Below are 23,406 nucleotides of genomic sequence, written 5' to 3' on the forward strand. Positions count from 1 at the left end.
GAGGCATAAGCAAGGATATCCTCTAAGGCTCCCAAGACAGGAAGGATGGTTAATGGTATTCTGGGGAATTTATACTGAATACCTCATAATATCTCTTGTGAGATCCTGATAAGTCTTTAGCCTCCCATTTGAAATATTCTTTCATTTTAGAAAAGGTACCCAGAGGATATTTCATTATGGGGGCGGCCTGAAGAAAGGGTATCTTCAGGTTCAGACACAAGGAGCAGGAGAGAATAACTGTAGGGCATAGTCCAGATTCTTAAGATCTGATTCAGATAGAGTTTCTTCTTCTGAGGAAGGGGGAAATCTCTTTCTCTTGAATGGAGTAGAAACTGAAAGAGAAGACTGGAAAGACTGGATTGCCTTGAACAGGCCCAGGGCAAAATTGTTCTAATCTGTTTGAGAAATTTTCTTCATTGAGATGGAAGGGGATGACAAATGCTTTGTTTTTTGAGTCTTCTTTTTAAAGAACTCTAGACTTAAAGTTTTAGGGGTAGAATCCAGAGCTCGAATCTCCATCAGTAATCTGGCGATGTCCTCCCTCACCAAAACTTGGAGAATACATTCATCACCCTCAGAGAGAGAGAACAATTTTAGGTTGTCTCTTCTCAGTAACTGCCTGATGTACAGTCTGACAAGACTTGGGTCAACCAAGAGGGATGAGGAGAGCCGGACTGCAAAAGCAACTCAATGGAGACATCAAAGCCTGACTGCAGAAAAGAAGAGAACGTCTGACTATCTTAGGAAACCTCATTCACAATTTTCTTCTTTTTCTCATGAGGTGGGAGGCCTAACAAATGAGAGTCAGTCACCATGGTCTGTCAAGCCAATTCCATAAAGTGCTTATTTTCTAGAAAAACTTTAAGAGGATTTAGTCTATTCCTAATACTTTTAGGAGTAAATAAAAGGCAAATCTGACAGGATCTACTATTGTTTTGAGTTAATAAACAAAAAGCAGACAGAATGGGAGTCTTTCTAGGGAATCTGTTTACCACATGAACATTTATGCTTCCTGACAAACATAACCATTTTTTTATATATATACTTTTCCACAGAAAAGGAAATTACCTCAATGGGGATACTTAGCTGCCCAAAACTGTAGGTGAAGGTGACTACCAAAATGTTAAGTTGGTGAGAAGTCAGAGTAATCACATATACAGTAAGGCCAGGAAGTTCTGATTTTTAGCACTCCAGTATATCCCTCTTATACCAACATGTGATCTCTTGCTAATGGCAGATGTATGGTGTGCAAGGTAGGAGCCCAAAGCTTTGTAGACTGTCTAGATATTCATTCCTTGGTAGGATATGTCCCATACAGTTATGGCTACTCTAACAGTGATCTAATGAGAAACATTGTCAAATGCACACCACTCTATTTATTTACTTATTTTATTTCATATTTGTTTACCGGGAAAGTCTGACTGGACACAGGTCCTTTTTCAGCAGAGGCCCGAGGAGGAAAGCTCCAGTTACAGAATCTTACAATTTCCAATTACAAAGAATATAAAGCATACACACACTACAAAATAAATTTGGCTTGCCTGTAAGCAGGTGTAAAGGGTTAAAATGACAGTTACAGGGTGATAAATATAATACAACAGAAGTAAATGTGTACAATGCACATCCAGCAATAGTAAACACATACATAGCAGTCATAAAAACATAGTTCTACTACTCATCATGAGCAAGAGATACTAGTTAGAGTAAGGAGTGGACAGAAATATCGGTAGGATGTGAGAGGACAGCAAAAAAAAAAAAACTGGTTAGGAGGTAGAGAGACAGTTAGAGGCCAATCCAGGGGAGCTACAAGAACAGAGCCAGGTGTCTTTCAAGTGCAATTTTAGGAGTTTTTTAAACTGTGCTATGGAGCAGCAGGAAGTAATTTTAGTGGACAGTTTATTCCATATTTTAGGAATGTAGTTTGAGAAGACCGATTCACCAGCTGTGTTATTTGCTTTTGTGGTGTTTAGTAGGAATTTTTTTTAGAGCGGAGGGGTCTAGAAGTGGAGTATGGTTGTAACAGCTTTTGGAGGGCAGGGGTTTTGTCTGATTGATACAGTATTTTATGGGCAAAGGTTAACTGATTAAAGTGTAACAGTTAAGGAAGTTTTAGCCATTCTAGCTGTTTAAGAGCTGTACAGTGATGTGTTCTGTATGAGGTATCAGTGGCGAACTTGGCAATTTTATTATAACAGGTTTAGAGTTTGGTTAGTTCAGATTTACAGAGGTTAGGATTGGGGAGGCATATAGGAGGGAAGATAAAAGATGTGTGCAGGTGATAGTAGCTTTTGTGTGTCTTGTTAGGAATTGTTTGTTTCTGTATAGAAGACCTAGCTTCTTGTGGACCTTCTTAATGGTTTGTGCTATATGTATATCGAACTTCAAGTTGTTGTCAATTTCTATGCCTAGCAGTTTGGTATGAGATGTTGGGGTGATAGTGGTTTTATTGTTGGATAGGATACTGAAAGGGTGGGAAGCTGGGTTGGGTTTTGTAGGGCAGAAGAATAGGAGCTTTGTTTTGTTGGAGTTTAGTAGGAGCTTGGAGTTGGTGAGCCATGATTCAATAGATAGAAAGGAGTCTTGGGTTATGGTGTGGAAGTCATGTAGGGAGGGGGCTGTACATGTTAGAGTGGAGTCATCTGCACATTGGATTACAGTGGCGTGTAGTGCAGTGGTGTGGAGCTGGTTGGTGAAGAAAGAAAAAAGTAGAGGTCCAAGGATGGAGCCTTGTGGGACCCCTAAGGTAATGGGGAGAAGGGGAGGGGGGTTGGTGCTGCCACTGGATGGTTTGCTGCCATCCTGATAGATAACCTTTAAACCATGTGATAGATGGGTTACTGAGATTTAGGGTGGAGAGGACACTGATGAGTTTGTTGTGAATGACCATGTCAAAGGCCTTGGATAAATCTAAAAATGTGACAGATACAAATTGTCCATTGTTTCTGTAGTGGTTCTCTATGTTTATGAAGGACATGAGAGCTGTAGTTGTGCTGTGAGAGGGGTGGAAACCAAGTTGAGTGTTTCATAATAGTTTGTGTGTTTGAAGGTGGGACATTAATTGGGTGTATATCGTCCTTTCTAGTATTTTAGATAAGGGGGACAGGATAACAATTGCCCAATAATTAGTAAGTTTGGTAGAGTTACCTCCCTTGTGTAAAGGTATAATTTGGGAGAGTTTCCAAATATCTGGAACTAGGCTATCTGATAATGATCTGTTTATGAGTATGGCTACTGGATATGCTATGGCATCTGCTGAGATTTGCAGAAATTCTGCTGGCAGGTTATCAGCGACCAATGTGGTTTCAGTTTTTTTAGTAGTTTTCTTATGGTCTTGACAGACACTGGGTGGAATGTGTAGTTGTTGCTATTTTGGGAGTTGATGTGTTGGGCTGTGGATGGGGTAGGGTTGCTGGACGTAGTCTGAGAATTAGCTAGGGTTTGGGTAGTTTCAGTAAAGTATTTATTGAATTGGGTTGCTATGCTATCAGAGTTGTTGGTTGATGGGGTAGGTGCAGCTGATTTGCCAGGTAGAAGGATATTGTTGATTGCGGCCCAGAATATTTGAGGATTATCATGGTATTTTTTCTGGATATTGTGGTAGTAGTTGATTTTATTTGGTCTCACAGCCTTCTTAGCTTTATTTTGCAGTTCTAAGAATGTTTGTCTTGTTGTTTAGTTTTTGTTTTTGTGAAACTGTTCCCAAACTTTATCCCTAGCCTTTAGTAAGGATCTGCATTCCTTACTAAGCCAGGGTGCATAGTTAGCTTTTACTCTGATTGTTCTAGCAGGTGCATGACAGTTTAGTATATCTAGGAAAGTGGTATTCAAATAGTTGACTGGGTCTTCAAGGGGCAGCTGTCTGAGAGATTCCCAGTTGCAGCTATTGAGAGCAGCGACAAACTTGAGAAGGTTGAGGCTTTTTTTTACTTCTAATTAATTGGTAGGTTGTTATGATGGCATGGTGAGTACGGAATCTTAGCAGAAAGGATGGCATATGGTCACTCAGACCATCAGGGAGGGAGCCTGACTGTGTAAACAGGGATGTGTTGTTAACTAAAATCCAGTCCAGAACAGAGTGTCATTTAGAGGATTTGTCAGTCCTTGTAGGAGATGTGATAAGTTGGGTGAACCCATGTAGGTTAATATGTGATGTTGGATTCTGAGAGGAACAGTTCAGCCAATCAATATTGAAGTCACCCATCAGGATTGTTTCCTGTGGTAGGAAATTAGAGACCCAGTATTATATACTCTCTAGTGAGGGAATATTATTCCCAGGTGGGATATAACCACCTATGATGTTAATTTGTTTTTTGGGGTTAAGTGTCAATTTAGTGCAGATAAGTTCTGCATTGTCAAAGTTGGGGATGCTTAATTGTAAACAGTCAACCAATAGGTGATCTTTGAATAAGATAGCAACTTCTCCACCCCTTTTGCATAATATGTCTTTATGTAGAATGTTGTATCTGGGAGCTACAATTTCATTGCTGTTGTTGCTGGGTTTAAGCAAAGTTTTTGTTAGTATTACAATATCAAGGGAATAATAGGTTCATAGGTTAGTACTAGGCTACCTGCCCTTGCAAGCCATTGTAAGCCTAGCCATTTATCCCTTAGTGAGACTCAAACCCTCCACTTTGTGTTTGTAAGGCAAATACCTTAACCATTAGACCATCCTCACAACCATTGGGAGAGTAAGGCATGCAGGTCATGTACTTTGTTGCCAATACTTCTTGTGTTACTATTAAGGAGGAGAAGGGAAGTGTTATGTTTCTGCTGTAATAGACCTGGGTTAGCTATGGTGGAGTTGTTAACTATATTTTGAATGGGGTTTGGGCCAGGATTGGGGTGTATGTCCTTGGGGCAGTTTAATTGCTTGATAAGGTATAAGATTAGCTTGGTAACTTTGTGTAGTACTTTGGTGTGTTTTAGACAGGTGTGGGATGATGTAGTTAGAAGTTGGATTTTATTATCATGGTAAGCTATGTGGCTGGTATGGAAAATGTTTGGAGATATGGAAATGTGAAATGGAATATTTTGGTGGGACAATAATGAGGTTTGCCAGGGAGGGGAATTATAGCCTTTTATTGGTGTACAGTATGTGTGAGGGAGTAAAAAAGTAGTAGCAGTGAGACACTGATTATATACATGGCTGCTTGGCTTAAGTGTTTGTTATTAAGGTGAAGCATTTTAACAGGGTATTATTGGTAATGGAACGGAAAGGGTGGTGTATGAATGTAGATTATGGTGAGTAGGTGTTGTAATGGTGGTTAGGATTAATAGATTTAGTTAGTGGAAGTGTGTGCTGTGATTGGCTGTTGGAATGTGGGTGGAGTCTGACAAGTATAAATCTAGTGAAAGTGGGGGTGGGTGGGAATGGGGGTAGGGTAGTGGAACGGAGTGAGCCCGAGCATAGCAAAGGGCAAATGGAGCAAGATGAGCCACTACATACAGCTGACTGCAAGAACAAAAAACAATAAATTTTTGCAGTTATTCCAGGTCAGTATTCTAGTTTCCTAGTCTACTGGGGTGTGCAGACTTTCATAGAGTCTAATACAATGTGAGAATCTAGATACAGCCTAGTTTGACCAAGGGATAGATTTATTCATGTAGCTGTACCTATTGAATTGTTTTTTAGCTGCTGGGGGGTTGGATGGGTCCAGTAGTGTGCTAGCCACTTACTTTACTGTACAGTAGGACAAACATCATTAAACAGTGTACCACAGAAATATAGTAGTGTAGGTTATTCTCCTCTATCTAGAAGATTAGCTATACGTGTGTTTATATAGTTATCCATCATGCATTAAGCAGTGCTGATTTTTAAGTGCACAAAAGAAGAACATACTAGCCTGAATTATCTCATTATAGCCGAGTGACATCTCCAGGTGCTTCTACAGTTACATCCTACTGACGCCTCAAGGTGTCAAATATTGCTTGTTCGTATTTGCATCAATAATTCCAAAACCATGCTACATAAAAGGCATTAAATTATTGCATCTTAAAGTTTAGACAATGGCAAACTCGACTGTGTTGATAGGTGACCTCTGTCTAATGGAGGTATAAGAAATATTAATTGCTTTTCACATGATATTTATTAATATAGTTATAAATTTAATGTTTTTCAAAATATCTCAACAATCAAGTAACACAGACTGTACTGCTTAGTATTATATAAAAGCTCTCAAATGGATAAAAAAATGCTGCTGACAGCATGTATATAACTTGAGTGGTTGCTGAGGTAATGTAAGTTGTTTACAAAATATTACAAATATAATAGTTGTGTTTACTGTGACTTATAAAATTTGGTTTAAGACCTAGAACCTAAAGAATACTCTTTTAAGGATATCTTTTGGGTTACGGCATGGAAAAAAGTCTTAGTGAAGGAGTACTGCTAAAAGGGGAGATGGTTTTGCAAGTATCAAGTGGGCAGAAGAAGGAAGTGTTGCATGGTGAAAAGGGTCTGGATGATTCCACCAATACAGAAAGGAAGGCTAGAGATAGAAAGGATTGGAGGAAGGAAAATAAGGTGGGATGGAAGAGTCTGTGATACCTAAGCATTCTTTAATGTGTAGAAAGAGAGGTGAGTCAGTTAGGCCTTTGGCTTCTAGCCAGATTAGTGACTTGGAGTTAAACAGGATGGAGATTTGTGAATGCAATGAAGAACTTTTGGGGGGGGACTGGGCAGCATCAGATCACTGTGAAGCTAAGAAGTTTGAATAGAAACTATAAGAAGAAAGTTTTTAAATGGAAACATTTTATGGCATGGTAGGGCTTTACATTTGAAGCTGTGATACTACAAGTATGAGGGATACAGGTGGAAAGGAAATGATTTTGCATAAGCTACGGAATGAGGACTTTAATACTGGTTTACACCAAGAAACGTGTAATCAAGAAGTGATACATATACTAAGATCTACATCTAGGGGTTAAATATGTGTTCTTGTTGTTCCATTAGGCTGAATGAATGAACTGATTTCCCTATTCTGGAAGTTAGAAATTCATGAAGGAAAGTTACACTTATTAAATACCCTGTTATGGGAAGACCATTTAGGCTGATTAACATATATGAAGAAAATCCGTCTTTTAAAATTTGATTGACAGAATCTGGTGCATTGTTTTGTAACTAGGAAACAAGTATTTGGGAGTGATTTTACTATGGACTTCATAGGGAAAGGAGTAGGATGTAATTTAGTAAAGGTTGGTAAACAGGGTACATGTGTTATATGCAGTACAGGTTATGTGATAAAATTACTTTTTATATGAATTTTATGCAGAATGAAATTTCTGGTACATCTCATCTCATCATTCCTACCTAATTATTGCCCTGCCTTATAGTCTTTCTCTAGTTTGTCACTTTTCCTTCTACTACTCTCAGCCATCTCTTTTACTTACTCTTTTCTATACCATAAACTAATATCATGTTCCACACAGTAAATTATTAACTCCTACTATACATTGTAACTATGCATGTTTCTTCCATTCTCACCTATGTATCATAATTATAATTGTTAATATAATGTAAACTGTATGTTCTACGATAAATAATATAATGTCATACTAAATGCCCTGTTTATGTATTATCTTGTGTAAACATCATGGTAGAGCTTTTTTCCCTGAGCATCCGCTGAAACTGGGTATTTTTGACCAATTCAGACCTTCCCTGTAAACAAATGTTAATAAATAAATAAACTGTAGTGCAAGCTTATATTTTGTGTAGGTACAGTTGTAAATCAAGTCTGAAGATAAGAGGCATAGTAAGGAGGAGGTAGCAAGGAGGGGCAGATGTGTGCGGTATTGCTAATTTTGTACTGAGCATTGGGGGTGGGTTGTTAGTCTGCATACCTTGAAGGATGATGTTTGTGAATGGTGATGTGATTTTTAAAACCACTGTTGTAGTAAGCACTGTATTTTGAAATGAATTAGAGGGTTTGGGATTTAAAAAAGAACTGTCTTTAAGTTTCAATTGCAGATGATTTTACAGAATGGTAGAGTGTAGTATATATAGAAAAGAGGGAAGGGTAAAAAAGAAATTGAAATTTTATATTAGGCAGAGGCTTATAAGTAAATACTCTATCATTGTTCTATCATAAGGTTCTGTTTGTCAATATATATGAAGATTTTGTGTTGAAAAAGAAAAGGAAAGATGTGATAGAGAATATGACAATAACAGATGAGGTTTTGCGGAAGGCTAAACAGAAGTAAATGTTAGACGATTATGCCATGAATTTTGTGGAAAAGAAGGAGGAGCTGGTAGATTTGGCAATGAATATAGGGTTACAAGATTAGGAAATGACTTATAAAATTAAGTAGATTAGCAAAAACACAGCTATTGTGTCAGGTGATAGTCCAAGGATGTTAATCAAGACTCCACAGCTGGAAGCAGAAACTTTTAATCACAGTGCAGTCAGTTCAACTCAGCACACAATAAAATCCAATAGCAGCAGAAGATCAACCCAATGCAAGGTTGAAACAGTTGGCAACAGCAATTACGACCCAACACAAAATTAAGTAAAATAAAAACAATAACAGTTAAGCACTTTCACCTAACAGATGTCAGGCTTCATCAGAACAAGTTGTAATGTGATTAAAAGTTTCTGCTTCCAGCTGTGGAGTCTTGATTTTTATTCCAGGGATGTTGTTACCCAAAGGTCAGAGATTTTCTGTACAGTTTTAATGGATGATTATAATGACTTTCTGTTGCCTAAAGGGTGGCAGAGTTTAAGTGATAGTGTCTTCAGCTTTTATGACAAGAAAGAGCACTATGGAGGAATTAAAGAAGTGAAGTTTGCTTAGTCGGAGGCACACTGATTAAATTATTCAGGTACCAACAATTTGTGAGTATTAGGCTAAGGCAGGGGGACAGGTCTGAAGTGTCACTGAATAGTAGGCTAAACTGGAGATTTATATTTTATATGTGTGCATTAAAGAACATTTTAGTAAAACATAAAATAGCAAAGAATTATGTGTTATCTCCTTATTAATAAGATAAATATTATGATTTGCTGTAATGCGGGGTGGTGTAGGAAAATACAGTACAGTTAGGTTTTCAATGCAGAGTCTAATGATAATTATTACATTACACTTATGTCCTCTAGTACAGACTGTGATAATGGAATGGTAGTTTTAGAGATACAGATGCTTATTTCAACAGGACCCACCAAATCCTGTTTTATTAATGTTTTTAATTGTTTGTTAATTCTGTTCAGTTAGGATGAGTACACCATCACCTTAAGTAATACAATGCAATTACCTTCAACCTTCTGTTGTACGTAATAAGATAAGAGGAAATAGGATTATCCTGAACTTTTTATAATTCTTAGGTGGTGTGGATCCAATTGTTCGTGGTCTTCTGTCGAATCCCAGCAAACGGAATGTACAGAATAACATCATGAATGAAGAACTAAGAGACCGTCTTTTTGAAAGCATTAATCGACTGGGTCTTGATCTTGCTGCACTGAATCTGCAGCGTAGTCGAGACCATGGAATTCCAGGTATGTGAACAGAAAAGTAGTCAAAAACTGTATGAGAATTTAACAACAATGAAGAAATAAATGATTTTAAAACAGAAAACCATGGTAAATCATTATTAAAAAAACAAACACAAATGACAAGTATGCATTTTGTATTGGAAAGGCTGTTCGAAACTGTCCATATTTTAAAAGTATTAGGAATGTAATATTCATTTGAGTATGTATATAAATCTACAACTAAAAATAGAAACACATCTTGAGTAAAATGAAAAAAGAGTGAGACCTTAGTTCTTCACTAGATACACTGGTGTAGAAGAAATAAGACAATAATAAAAATAAAGCTCTCAAATATATAATCATAAAAAATAGAGTGATGTGGTCATTAAGAATGGGAAAATCATGTAGAGGCAGTTTTGTAAACATGGACAAAACACTAACAAACACAGACATTTATAAAGGTGCTCATATAGAGAGCTCCAGAAATAGAAAAAACTGTTCAAGTACACTCACAATGAATGGTAGATACAGTCTTTCTGTATCGACTGATCAATGAAATGACCTTCTTTGATGGATCCTATGCTTGAGTTCATCCTTTCTGCCAATCTGAATTTTGCATTTTTTTGAAGTTTCCACACTTTGGGATGGCCACATACTCATGAGAATGCATGCTATGATATAAACATTGAACTACATATGGTCACTCATTCCTCATGTCTATCTTTTCACCCCAGCCTCTAGCAAGCACTTTTATGCAAATAAAGAAAGAATAATAAAGAGATGGGGATCTACCTGTAGGGAGATTGTGGGAGCATATGCCACACCCATCAACGAGGATTCCCTCATGTGTCAACTGAAGCAACAAGAAAGTGTTATATGTAGCATTGAGGGCCCTCCTTGATGCATCTTTAGTTGGACTGAATCCCAAGGAGTACGCCATCAGGGTAGTATTATGCCAAGAGTCTTAATTAATAGCACACAAATGCAGGAGATGGGAATCTAACTTCCATGAGGTCTATATCTATTAGCAGACTCTGGAAAAACTATGCAGCATTTGAGATGGCAATCATTTTAATTAAAGCTATATACCCAATATTCTCCATACCTTTTTAAAAGATAATGAGACATAGGTGTATCAGGTATTGCATAATACATTACCTTGAACTTCCAAAATTACCTTCACACTACACAACATGCAGTAAACATGTAATGGGCCATGTATTTTGTCTACATTTAAAGAGATTTTTTTGAACAAATGCAACTTTCTGTCTTTAGCATAGTTTTTAATTTTGAAGTTGTTCGTATAACTGCCTTGTTACTCCAGTGATCTTTGGTATCTAGAAAATTTAGCAAATCTATTTACAGTGGACTTTTTTGGAAATTCTTGCTGCACTCCAGCTTCACCTGGATACACAACTTCTAAAATATATGCCCTTGCAATTCTTGATTATCACAGTTCTCACAGTCTCTACTTCCCTTTGCAAGACTAGTTTAAACATTTCTCTTTGCTCATTTTTCTGTTCACTTTGATTTTGATGTATGTGTCTTATACAAATGTCATTTAGTTCTTCAATACAGCTTACCATTCTCTCTATGAGACAAAAGAGAATGTAGGTTGACTGCTTGACCGTGAACTTCATCTTTGGGCTGCGGACTTTCAAATAGCTTTTGTATTCTTAATGTCTCCAACATGTACTCTGGCAACCTTCTGCGGTTTCTATCATAGCAGTATTTTGTCTCTGATTACTGATTTCCCTTTTCTTTACTGTATGTTGATTTTGAGGCATAATGCAGTTGAAGCGGACAGGTGCTTTTCAAACTTCTGCCCATCGAGAGTTGAATTGGTGAAAGGCTGAAACCCTGTAATGGGGTATATTCCTATATTCCAACAGCAAAGTAACCCTTGCAGTACAGCAAGTGCATGGCCCCAAAACACTGACAAGCAAATTCCAAAAATCAACAGGCCAGCACTCCTTCAAGGCACGTTTCAATAAATAGAGGATATTTTCTACACCACTGAGTGCTGGCCTGTTGTTTTTTTTTTTTGGTATATTCTTATATTCCAAAATTTGCAAGAGGACAGTCCTCATATCTTTTGCTACAGCTCTTTTTAATATTCTTCGATGTCTGGATATTTCCTTTTACTTTCCCATTGGACTGAGGAAAGTGTAAAGCAGATATTATAAAACACTTCAGAGGATTAAGGCTATGAGGTATTAACAAGCTGCTTCCTGATGTCCAGAGTTTGAGTTCTTCAGCCTTCATTTGCCTACTGTATGGCTATTAGCAAGTCAATTAGCAAGATAGTGCTCAAAGGTGATTGCAAATCTGGCTTAGGTTCCTCAGTTGTCTCTTGGACCAAATGTCTACTAACTACCTATGAATCCATGAATTCCGATTCATGCAGAAATCTTTTGAATTCCTGACCACTGTCAGCTATGACAATATCAGGTATCTCTTCTCTCAAGAATATAGACTGTAATGCTGAAAATTTGTACTTCTTGTGTTTGTCAGTCTAATTATTCCAAGGAACTTGGAGTAATAATCCATACATATGATACATATGTCATATCTAAATTGGATCAAATCAGTGCCCACTCAACTCCACAGATGTTCTGGTATTAGGTATGCTAGCATTTCTTCCTTTGGATTGTTGTTATAGTATGCATTGCAGATGGCACAAATCTCTACTACTTGTTCTATATGAGTTGACATTATTGCCCAAAATATTATATATCCTCCTTTTTCTTTGCACTTTAGTTTTTCTTCTTCAAGCACTGCTTCCTGAATCACTGATAAATATGCTTTACTCATCATATTTGCTATGTGTAGTTCCTTTCCTGGCATGTAGTTCATTTTTGGATCATACTTCTACAGATTAACTAATACTCTCTGCAGCCTCAAAGGTGCCACATACAAGGACTTTTTGAACACGTTTTACAAAGGTTTAAGGTCTGTCTCCACCCAAGCTTCTCTACCATACTCATTTACAGAATTGCTCACATCATGCACTACTATGAACATATCACTCTTGTACATCTGTAGATGAAAATAATAAAAAAAAAAAATAATAATAATAATAATAATAATACCTGCTTGTTAACCAGGGAGTCCCACTGGACAGACAGTCCCTTTTCAGGAGTGACACAGGAGCGATATCTAGTTAAGTGACTTGTTCAAGATCACACATTACGCAAATGAGGACTGAGGGAATCAAACCCTGTACCACAGGAACTAAAGCTCACAGTCTTAAATTCTGCTCCTCTTACATTACTTATATCAGTCCTGGTTTACCTGAAAGTCATTCTGCAGCATTAGTTTGAAAATGATTTTTCCAAGTACTGCAAAATGCTCATGTAAGTGCACACTGATGTATTTTATCAGTGTAAGTAAATGGATGTGTTCCATTCACTTATGCTGATTATTTGCTTGCTGTCTGTGTTTTTGCCATAACCAGCAGTCTGTGGAGTAAGAGAATTTCTCTTTCTTCCCAATAGCATGCAGACTCAGAGTTACTATACATGTAGGCTTGCTCTCCTGAAAAACACTGTTTTAGGTGTTTTTATTTTTTTTAAATGTTTTAATGATGTTGGGTTCAACAAAATCCTTTGCTTTTGATGTTTTGTATTAAAATATATCAATTCTCAAAGTAATCTGCAATGAAGGACTGACACAGATCCAAATGTTCCTGACCCATAGGTAACTGGTCTACTTTTTCAAGTGATCATATTTCCAATACCATTCTGACTAGTATCTGTTATCAACATGGTAAAGCATTGTTATTAGTTTCTTAAGCATTGTAAAATTCCTTTCCTTTTCACAATTCAATTTGCAAGCTACCTCTCTAATAGCTTTCTTTGAGACATAGTTATGTCTGCCATACTACATAAACTATTTGCAAGATACTGCATCATTCCCAGAATGACTTCTTTAACATTATAACATTATATGCTCCATTTTGTTTTTGAACCTTTACACATAGTTTCGTAGTTTCATAGGTTATCATTTAACATTAGAGATGTACAGCGAGTGGAACATATTTTATTTTTGTTTGCTGAAAATACAGTTCATACTTCACACGACACTATACATGTTATAAATGCAGAATGGCAGTCTGCATTAAATAATGCAAAATCTGATATTTCAAGATTTTCAGAGACTAGTGCACAGTAACAAAAATGGTTATAATTTATGCAACATTCACCAAGTCTAAAAATTTACACAAAGGCAATCCAATATTACTGGGTTTGTAAAAAAGATGAAACTCTACTAAAAACCTAGTATACATGAAGGAAACATGAAATAAGAACTCAGAATTAAACAGCAGCAGAGATACAAATACTGTGCTGCCAATAAAACTTGTGTAAAGGAACTCGGTCTTTAATTTGCAAGTGAAAGTTTAATGCATACCATTCAACCTCCTACCTTCAGAATCACATACAAATCCATAAATAAATCCTGTAAATCCTATACCCAATGACTTGAATATCAAGGGTGCTAGTGATTGGACCACTCAAGTGATGATGCAGTCCAGAAGTCATTTTCTCATTGATTCAGTGCCATTTTTAATTTCTCCAAGTCTTTTGGATTTCTAATACCATGACAGGAATGGACCCCATTCCTAAGCCAAAGTATGATTAAAGTTCATGAAATTAGCATTGTTTCACTCTTTGATGTTAGCCAAAAGTGCTCTTCGCAGCACCCACAATGTGCCCAGTAATGATTCCTTTTGCAATTCGTACGGTGTTACATGAATTGGTAACATATCTAAATACGATTGTAAATTCTTTTTTATAAGACCAGTTGCTTCTACTACGATTGGAACTGTCTGGGTATCTTTCTTCCACATGGCTCTTGTTTCTGCCTGCATATCGAAGTATTTTACGACTTTGTGTCTCTGTGTACGCAAGACACTGTAGTTACTAGGTGTGGTGATTTCAATGATCAATGCTACTTTTGTCTTCTTTTCTTGGACCACTATATCCGGTTTTTAGCAGCTATCTTTTGGACTGTTGATATTGGGTGATCCCATGTGATGTAAACTTCATCATTTTCTATGATTCTCTGTGGCTCATGTTTCCAGTGTTTTTCAGCCACTTCGATACCATAATGTTTGCACAATCTCCAGTGCAACAATCTCGCCACATTATTGTGCCTTTCAGTATACAGTCCCTCTGCCATTAGAGAGTCGCAACCAGCAATAAGGTGTGTGACTGTTTCCAATTTGGTTCCACAAAACCTATATATGTCTGTTTCTCCCACATGTTCAATGGACCTAGTAAACCAACGTGTACGTTTCCCACTATCATGGGCTGCCAATATTAACCTTTCATTTCTTGATGTAAATTCACCTCTCCTTAACCAATCCTGCGTTCATTCTTGATCAACATGAGGCTCTTCCCGAAGTTTTCGATACTTGCAACTATATTTATGTTTTTTCCACATTTCTTGCCTTCTCACCTGGTCCTTCATCTTATATTCTTTCTTTTGTTTTTTAGCACATTCAGTTGCTGCCTGGTTTTTATCTACTTCTGGTTTGATTTCCATTCCTGCTTGATGTCGATATGCTTCTACTAAATTAAGCAGAGATGTCATCTCAGATTTATTCTCCTCATGTTTCAAAACTTTCACCACATTTGGATCTTGTGAGGTCAGTAGATACATGTGGAGTCCCATGATTGCAGATCTATATATGTAATCAATTTCAAGGAGGCCCATCCCTCCTTCAGAACGGGGAATATATAATCTTGGTATACACTTCTTCTTCTTTTGGCTTTTTCCAGGTTAGGGGTCGCCACAGCGGATCACCTGTCCACTCATGATTGGCAGTGGAGTTTTACGGTGTCGAGTTACCAGCTGATGCCCAACCTTCCACAGAAGGTACACACACGCACACATGCACTCACACCTAGGGCCAATTTAGAGTGTCCGATCCACCTACAGCATGTCTTTGGGATGTGGGAGGAAACCGAAGCACCCAGAGGAAACCCACACGATCACAGGGAGGATATGCAGAGAAGGCACCCCAGCCAAGGATCAAACCAGGGAACCTCTTGTTGGGGGGTGGCAATGCTAACCGCTGCACCACCGTGGCCGCCACTGATTTTTATAAATAATTTGGTGAGCCTGAAGCATCCTTTTTGTTTTAATATCCAATCTATCCAACACTTTATGAGGCCAGTTAATCACTCCAAAACTATAAGTAAGGACAGGAAGAGCAAATTGATTTATAGCTTGGAACTTGTTCCTAGGTGTCAGTGCTGTTTTTAGGATTAATTTAAGTCTTCTAAAGTACTCCTTACTAAGCTTTATTTGCATTTGTTCATGTTTTATTGCTGATCCTTCATCAATTCCCAAGTATTTATACACCCCCCTCTTGCTCAAGTTCTTTTATATCACATTCTTGTCCCAAACTGATGTTTTCCTGGTGCTGCAATTTTCCTTTTTTAAAGGTTGCTTTGCACATTTATCAAGACCAAATGACATTCCAATATCATCTGAAAAAGTTTTGACAACCTGCAGTTGTGCTTTCAGTTCCTCATCTGATGAGCTATACAATTTTAAATCATCGACAAAGAAGATGAGACGTCATTAGACTTCATTGTTTTCTAGAAGACAATTTATAGCCATGACCTAAGCTGTTAAGTAAACAGCCTAATGGGTTAATGGCAAGGCAGAATAGCAAGGGTGACAGAGAGTCACCCTGGAAAATCCCCCTTTGAATGTTTATCCCTGGGATAATAATCTGTCCTTTATCATGGCTTAATTGCAAAGTGGTCTGCCACTGTTTCATGGTTACTGTAATGTAGTCAATCAGTGTAGGGTGTATCTTATACATTTTTAAGAACTCTTTTATCCATGAATGTGGGATACTATCAAATGCTTTTTTATAGTCAATCCATGCCATACTTAGGTTCTTCCCCTTCTTACAATTCTCCACTATAACTTTAACAACAAATGGTCCTGTGTTCCTTATGACTTTCTTTTATTGCCCTTTTGTTCTATTGCCATAATTGAGTTTTCTTCTAAATGACTATAAACTCTGTCAGCATCAATTCCTGTGTATATTTTGTATGTCGTCGGAAGACAAGTTATTGGTCTATAATTTTTATGGTAGCTTACAGGTTCACTCTTAAGTAAGAGCATTGTTTTTCCTGTTGTTAACCAGTGCGGTATATGTTCGGGGTGCATATATAAATAGTTCTTACTCATGGCTAAATCCTCGTGCAAAGAAGTTAAGACTTTAAGTCAAAAGTTAGGCACTGCATCTAGGCCTGGGGTTTTCCAGTTAGAGGCTTTTCTCAACTTTATTTTAATCTCTCTGACTATTTCCTCCCATTTCATATCCTGTACCTTTAAACTTCTTATTCTGTCCTTTACTTCTTCTATCCATTTAGCATCTATGTTATGTTCCACAGGATCTTCATAGATACTTCTCCAAAATGTATCTACTACCTTTTTGGTGGTCTATCAATTCCTTTTACCTTATTTCCCAATTCTCTATAAAACTTTTTTGGGTCATCAGTAAATTGTTTATTTTGTGCTTTTCCATTATATTTATCTTTGTATCTTTTAAGTCTTTCCGCCCGTTTTTGAAATTTTTAGTTTATCTCCAATAGTGCATAACAGATCCTGGTCTGTTCTAATACTGCACATTGCTTTTATCACATCTATCTTTCTTAATATTTTTGTTGATCTGTTCCCTCTTCTATAATCTTCTCACAATGATACTTCTTGTCTTAACTGCTTTATAGTTTTCTCTATTCGATAATTCCATGATGGTATTCGCTTTCTTCCCCTCTTTTCCCTCGCTACCCTATGTTCCTGTGGTAGAACTTTATCAGTTATTAATTTAGCATCACAGTAATATATTCTGTTTACTTCTGTTATATCGCATGGATCTCTATGAACAGTCCTAATTACTGTGTTCATTTGTTTTATCAAGCTTCTGACTTTTGGGGTTTTATTAACCTTCTGCAGTCTATTTCTCTCAATAATCTTGATATATCTATCTTTGTCAATTAAATCAAGCAACTCTTCTCTTATCTCTTTTTCTTCCATACTGAGGGCACATCCCTTGTTTCCCATTTCCTGTGGGCATTCTATAGAAAGTTCTATAGCATCTTCCTGTGACACATTCTCTTCAATTTCATCCTCTGTCCTCTCTTGTTCTGTCATATGGGAACTTACTGGCCTCTCTCTCCTCAAAATTGACTGTATCAGACTTTCCACAGTTTCCTGTTCCTTTCCTTGCTGTCTAGCTTCAAGTGAATGTTTATACTGGTTTCCTGTGGAAGGCTCTAAAATATCTTGATATGGAACCTGACCAGTTACTTCCTGTTCCATTAGTTTCCCCTTAATTTGGATATCCATTGCTCTATCCTGTTGTGATGCTTTCTGCATTTGATTTTCTACACTGAGTCCTTCTCTTTGCAGTTGTTCCATTACCTCAATTTCTATTTCTTTGACTTCTCCATTACTCATCTCTTTTTCTACTTTTCCTCTTAGTCTTCTTATTTTTTTGTATTGTAAAGTTTTCCATATCTGGATTCCTTTGCCAATATTTTTCTTCAAATATCTTTGGTGCTGCTCTTTTTATATTAGCTAGTTTTGCTTTCTCCTTTGCATAAATATTACACCATATTAATTCTCTTTTCCTTTCCCCTGTCCATATTTCTTCTTCACGTGTCTCCTGATCTTGCTTTTCCTTATTCTGAGGACTCACTCCATCCTGCTGTAATATAATCTGTTTTAGACCTTCTACATTAAATCCTTCACTTCGTAAGCACTCCATAACTTCAACTTCTATTTCTTTAACTTCTGCTTTACTAATCATCTTTTCTACATTGAATCTTTGTGCCTTTAGTCGTTTTGTTGTGAAATTTTCCATACCTGAATGCCTTTGCCTATATTTTTCTTCGAATATCTTTGAGACTGCCTTCTTCATATTAGTTAACTTGGCTTTATCCTTTGCACAAATATTGCACCATATAAAATCTCTCTTTCTTTCCCATGCCCATATTTCTTTTTTACATTTTTCAAATATCTCTAGATTTTGTTGTTTATATTTTCTCACTTCCTCAGAGGCTTCTTTTTCCAAAGAGATCAAAGTTACTTGATCTATATATTGTTTTTTGAAAATCTGTTGTATTAATGAAAGCACATTTGTATTTGAAGCTTCTGACAGTTTTTCCTGTGGAAGTATTTTTCTTTCCTCTAATTTCTGTCTTAATCATTTTGTATATCTTGTGCCTGGAAATTCTGGGCTTTTTGCATAATAGTAACAATACATAATTTCTTTCTTATCCTCAATAGTCCACTCTGTCGTCTTTATGGCTCTTCTTTGGCCAATCAATTTTTGTTGTTTTTGTGGACTGCTACTTCCTTCTACAACAGGGGGGCCATCCTCCCCCTGAGCCTGGCCTGGCTCCATTGTAGGAATGTTTCTGTATTTTGAGGATTCTACACTGTCATATTTTCCAGACCTGAAAGCAGTGTGCCTACCACGATTGGGCACTTTTTTATCCTGGGTCTTGTGCACCCAGCTATCTTTTTTTATTTTTGATTTACTTCTGTCCATGATATATGCTATATAAATACAGTCTATATATCAGTGTCGCCTTGGTGAGATTTTGTGAAAAACAGGGCCCCCCCCCACAAAGGTACTCACCAAGACTTGAGGATGAATTCAATTTCAGCACTACTACTCCTCTCCTTTGCTTGCTGACTTTTCCTCTCTCCATCCAGACCCCATTCATTGCCACATTGTGGCTGAACCAGTGAGACTGCAGATAGCACAGCAGTCATTTCTCAAATTAAATCATGGAGCAGCTACTCCATTAATACGTAAAATCAGAGCACTGTACATAAAGCAGAGTATTTGAGGAGTATGCCATAATGCAATTAATTTACATAGTGACATTTTTCTTTTCCACTTTCTTAAAGTCTATGGTAAAAAAATATGTTATATTGGCAACAAACTTTCTGCTGCCTGTGAATTTTAGTCTGTATTTTGAAGGCCATCTGAAGAAAAAATATCTATGGAATGTTTCTAGTACTTGTATCTTAATAACATGCTCTATGGAATTTCTTGTGATACTTGCATCTACCATACATTATACGCCTCATCTTTAGTTTGTATAGTATATTAGTTCTTATTCTTTTGCTTAGACTATTCTACTAAAAAATGCAAATATATAAGCAAATAAATCAATACATCAATCAATAAATGAACAAATAAACTGTGATCACTTTGGTGGCAGCATAGTCAACTTAAAAGGAACCTTGATAATTGGATGGGAGATAGGAAATTCACCCCAGAGATTATGTCATTCACCCTGCTAGACAGGGGTCCAGGGAAGTAAATATTGTGGGAAGAAATATCCAGGGAATTGTTATGGCTAGGCTTGTGTAGGCCCTAGGGCCAATAGCCTAGTACCAACCTATGAAGCTACAAGTCCAGGAAAGGGTGTGTAGCACCTCTAAATAATCATTAGTGTGTCTTTACTCATACATATTTGAACTGCTGAAAGTGTGAAATCTAAGCCTTAAAAACGCATCCAATAAACAACCACTTCTTGCAGTCCTTGCAAGGAAGAATAGTCTCACGCCCCATTAATGGATAAGGCATCAAGCAACAGACCTCATGCCAAGCCAAAACAAATGATTCCCCAGAAGAACAGAGATTCAACAGGTAAAGAGGTCTGGAACTCTGCTCTCAGCTGTAAATTAGTCGAAACAGACCCACCCCACCAGTGAAAAGTATATGTGTAAGGGCTACAATGACACAAGGGATTTACTTCCTGCATGCTGATATTCATTGACAATGATGAAAAGGTCATGGAGAAGAAGGCCCACTCAGGCCTAGATGGAGATAGTCCATGAAGCCTGGGCTCCCAGAAAAGGAATTGACACCGGGGAAGTTAATTAAGGGTGTGCCACCACAGAATCCTTACAATCTAGATCTGATAAAGTTTTATTATATATAAAACAAATGCACTAATACGAAATAATAACCTGTAGTGTGGTTATTTTGAATGTTTGAGCTGCTGCTATGGGAGTTCTAGTGTTGGACACCTGGCGTATTTGTTAATTTTTATAGTGTACAAGTAAATCATGACATTAGGGTTTATTTAACAATGATGAAGGATTGTTTCTGGCCATTTTATGTTCAGCCTGGATAGGCCAATAACGGTTTAACATCAATTTTGGTAGTTTAATTTCTGTGTGTGGTCCCTGTAGAAGCAGCACTGACACAGTCTCAGATTGCTTCTTTTCAACAAGAAATCTTTATAGGGAATCATGATGTCTGCAATATCCAAACTAAAGTTCTGAGGCATGTGATCAAAATGCCCTGAACGATGTACAGATACTAGTCATATGTAATTTTAATAACTACTCAAGAGATCGCAAAACAGTAACAGTGGACAAAGGGTGAGTACTTTTACTGATATGATAACTTTATCCTTAAATACCCCTTTTACAGTGAGTGTATTTACACAATTCTACTTACTTTGAGAGAGGGTCACTGCAATAGTAAATCAAAACATTTCAGTAGAATCCTATAATTCTGAGTGGGGAAGAGTTACGGTATTACTTGAAATACAGTCATACCAAAACACATCCTACCTTGAGATGGAGTGTCTAGCTTAAAATAGTAAAAGCATAGACATAAATCCAAGGTAAACATCCTCTAAAATACATTGAGGAGAAATACTCTTAAAGTTTGTGGTGGACACACAGTGTTATAGGGAGCTCCATTGTACAACACTCCAATGCCTACCTCACCAGATTGAACAAGGAAAAGATAATGATTAGTTGCTTAACTGGAGCCATGATCCACCAAGTTATGCTTGTACTCAAGTCACTACACCACAGGTTCCAGTATGATTAATCAAATCTATATGGGCATTAATGACCTGAGACATACTTCCCTGGACTACATGAAGAAAGGCATTTTTGATCTCTTTGAATATGTATCTCAGGCAGGTATGTGCCTTGCACTGAGCAGCATTCTACCTTCACTAAGGATGATGCCACAGTATGAACAAAAGATGATTGACTTCAATAACTGGATTAGTTTCTGGCATCTTTCCAGGAGGTTTCAATATTTATTAGCATGGGAGGACATAGTTAACAAACCATCTTGCTTTGCAATGCATGGTCTTCACTTGTCTCCCCTAGGCTTCTGAACACCGGGCAAACCTTTAACCATCCCCTTAGAGCCTTTTTTAGGCACTTGACAAACCTACTAACATAGCAAATAAAACCCTAAGAAACCTAAAGATGTTAATGCTCAATGCTAGGATCCTAAACAAGAAACTCCACACCCTACAAGTTCTCATCCTGGAGAATATAGACATCTGTGCCGTTACTAAGACATGATTTAAATCCTTAGAAAGTACTCCAACAGTGCAAGGCTTCATTGCCTTCTACAAATTTAAACCATCAGCTGCACAGACAGGGACAAAAGGTGGAGGACACTCAATCTATAATAGCACCAAACATAACTCTAGGTTAGTTAAGCAAGACGATGCCCTGGAATTTAACCATGTGTAGATCACCACACACAAAGACCCATACCATATCCTAGCAAGCTATAGGTCACCCTTTATGTCTCTAGAATCCCATAGCTCATACATGCAGACACTCACAATTAAACCAAATTCCCTGTTCATGGGAGTCTTTAACTACCCCTTTATAGACCGGGAAACATACACTGCCTGAAGCTCACAGGCACAACAATTCACGGACTTTATTAACACAAATACCCTTAACCAAATGAAACACTCCCCCACCACAGGCTCAATATACTGGACCTGATATTCACCAGTATGGGAGAGAGTTGACCCCTCCCCCCGTGTCATATAACTTTATGCAACAAAAAGAAAAAAGAAAAAATCATAGCTAAAACCAGGCAGAGAAACTCCTATAATAATAGGAGCTCTCTAAATAAATTAAACAGGAAACTAAGAGGACTAATTAAGTAAAAAAAGGCTAATTACAAGGTCAAGATAGACTTTCAGGCTAAAGATAACCACAAGGCTTTCTATAGTTATGTCCAAAAACTCAAAAGTTCCACACATCAGTATGCCAAACTGGTGATCACTGATGCCACCTTCATTGAGCATAGCGACATAATACATTTACTGGTTGACAAATTCAGCTCAAACTTCAACTCTGCCCCACTCTAACTAATGTCTCCCAACATGAAATACCAAATAGCATACCCTACCCAACTATTAACAGGCAGCTGATCCTGATGGCACCAAAATGACAGCCTCAGTTGGCCCTGACAATATCATATGATGCATACAAAATAGCTTGAAACATGACCTATCAGGACCACTTAAGTCACCTTTCAACTATATCCTCAAACAGGCTTTGTACCATTAGAATGGAAGACTGCAATGGTTATTCCACTTCACAAGGGTGGGCCATCAACTAACCCCATAAACTACAGACCTATTAGTCTGCCTTGTCTAATATGCAAAGTTATGGAATGAATTATCATAGAAATGATCAACAGAAACATAGGCAACCATCAGACACTGGACCCAACCTAGTTTGGCTTTGTCAAGGGAAGATCTTGCCTACTAAACATGTTGGTCTTCTTTAAGAATGTCACCAAGGTAATGGATGAGGAGTAAACAGTGCATACTACCTATCTGGACCTGGCTAAGGTGTCTGATACAATATTGCACTCAGGTATAGTTGACAAACTCACCAACGTAGGCATAAATCCCTGCAAAACTCGCTGGATTGCCAGCTGGCTCTCAGGATCCAGGAAGTCAGGATTGGTGAGATCATCTCCACTAATGGACAAGTCACCAGTGAGGTACATAAGGGCTCCATGCTAACATCACTCCTATTTGACATCTACTTCTTGGAGATAAAGGCTTTGGTTGACCAAGTTCACAGAGGAGTACAAACTAACAGCTATCAT

General features: G+C 37.5%; 1 protein-coding gene across 1 annotated transcript in view; it reads left to right on the top strand.

Moving 5' to 3' along the window:
- The window catches only part of MPO (myeloperoxidase), a 622,068-nt gene that overhangs the window by 443,247 nt on the left and 155,415 nt on the right, over positions 1–23,406 (top strand). The window contains exon 10 of the mRNA XM_044054141.1: positions 9,315–9,485. Coding sequence (XP_043910076.1) covers positions 9,315–9,485 — 171 coding nt within the window. The remainder of the gene's footprint in view (positions 1–9,314; positions 9,486–23,406) is intronic.

This window comes from Protopterus annectens, chromosome 13.part0 (genome assembly GCF_019279795.1).
Source record: "Protopterus annectens isolate FY-2018-M chromosome 13.part0, PAN1.0, whole genome shotgun sequence".
NCBI classification, from domain to species: domain Eukaryota; kingdom Metazoa; phylum Chordata; order Ceratodontiformes; family Protopteridae; genus Protopterus; species Protopterus annectens.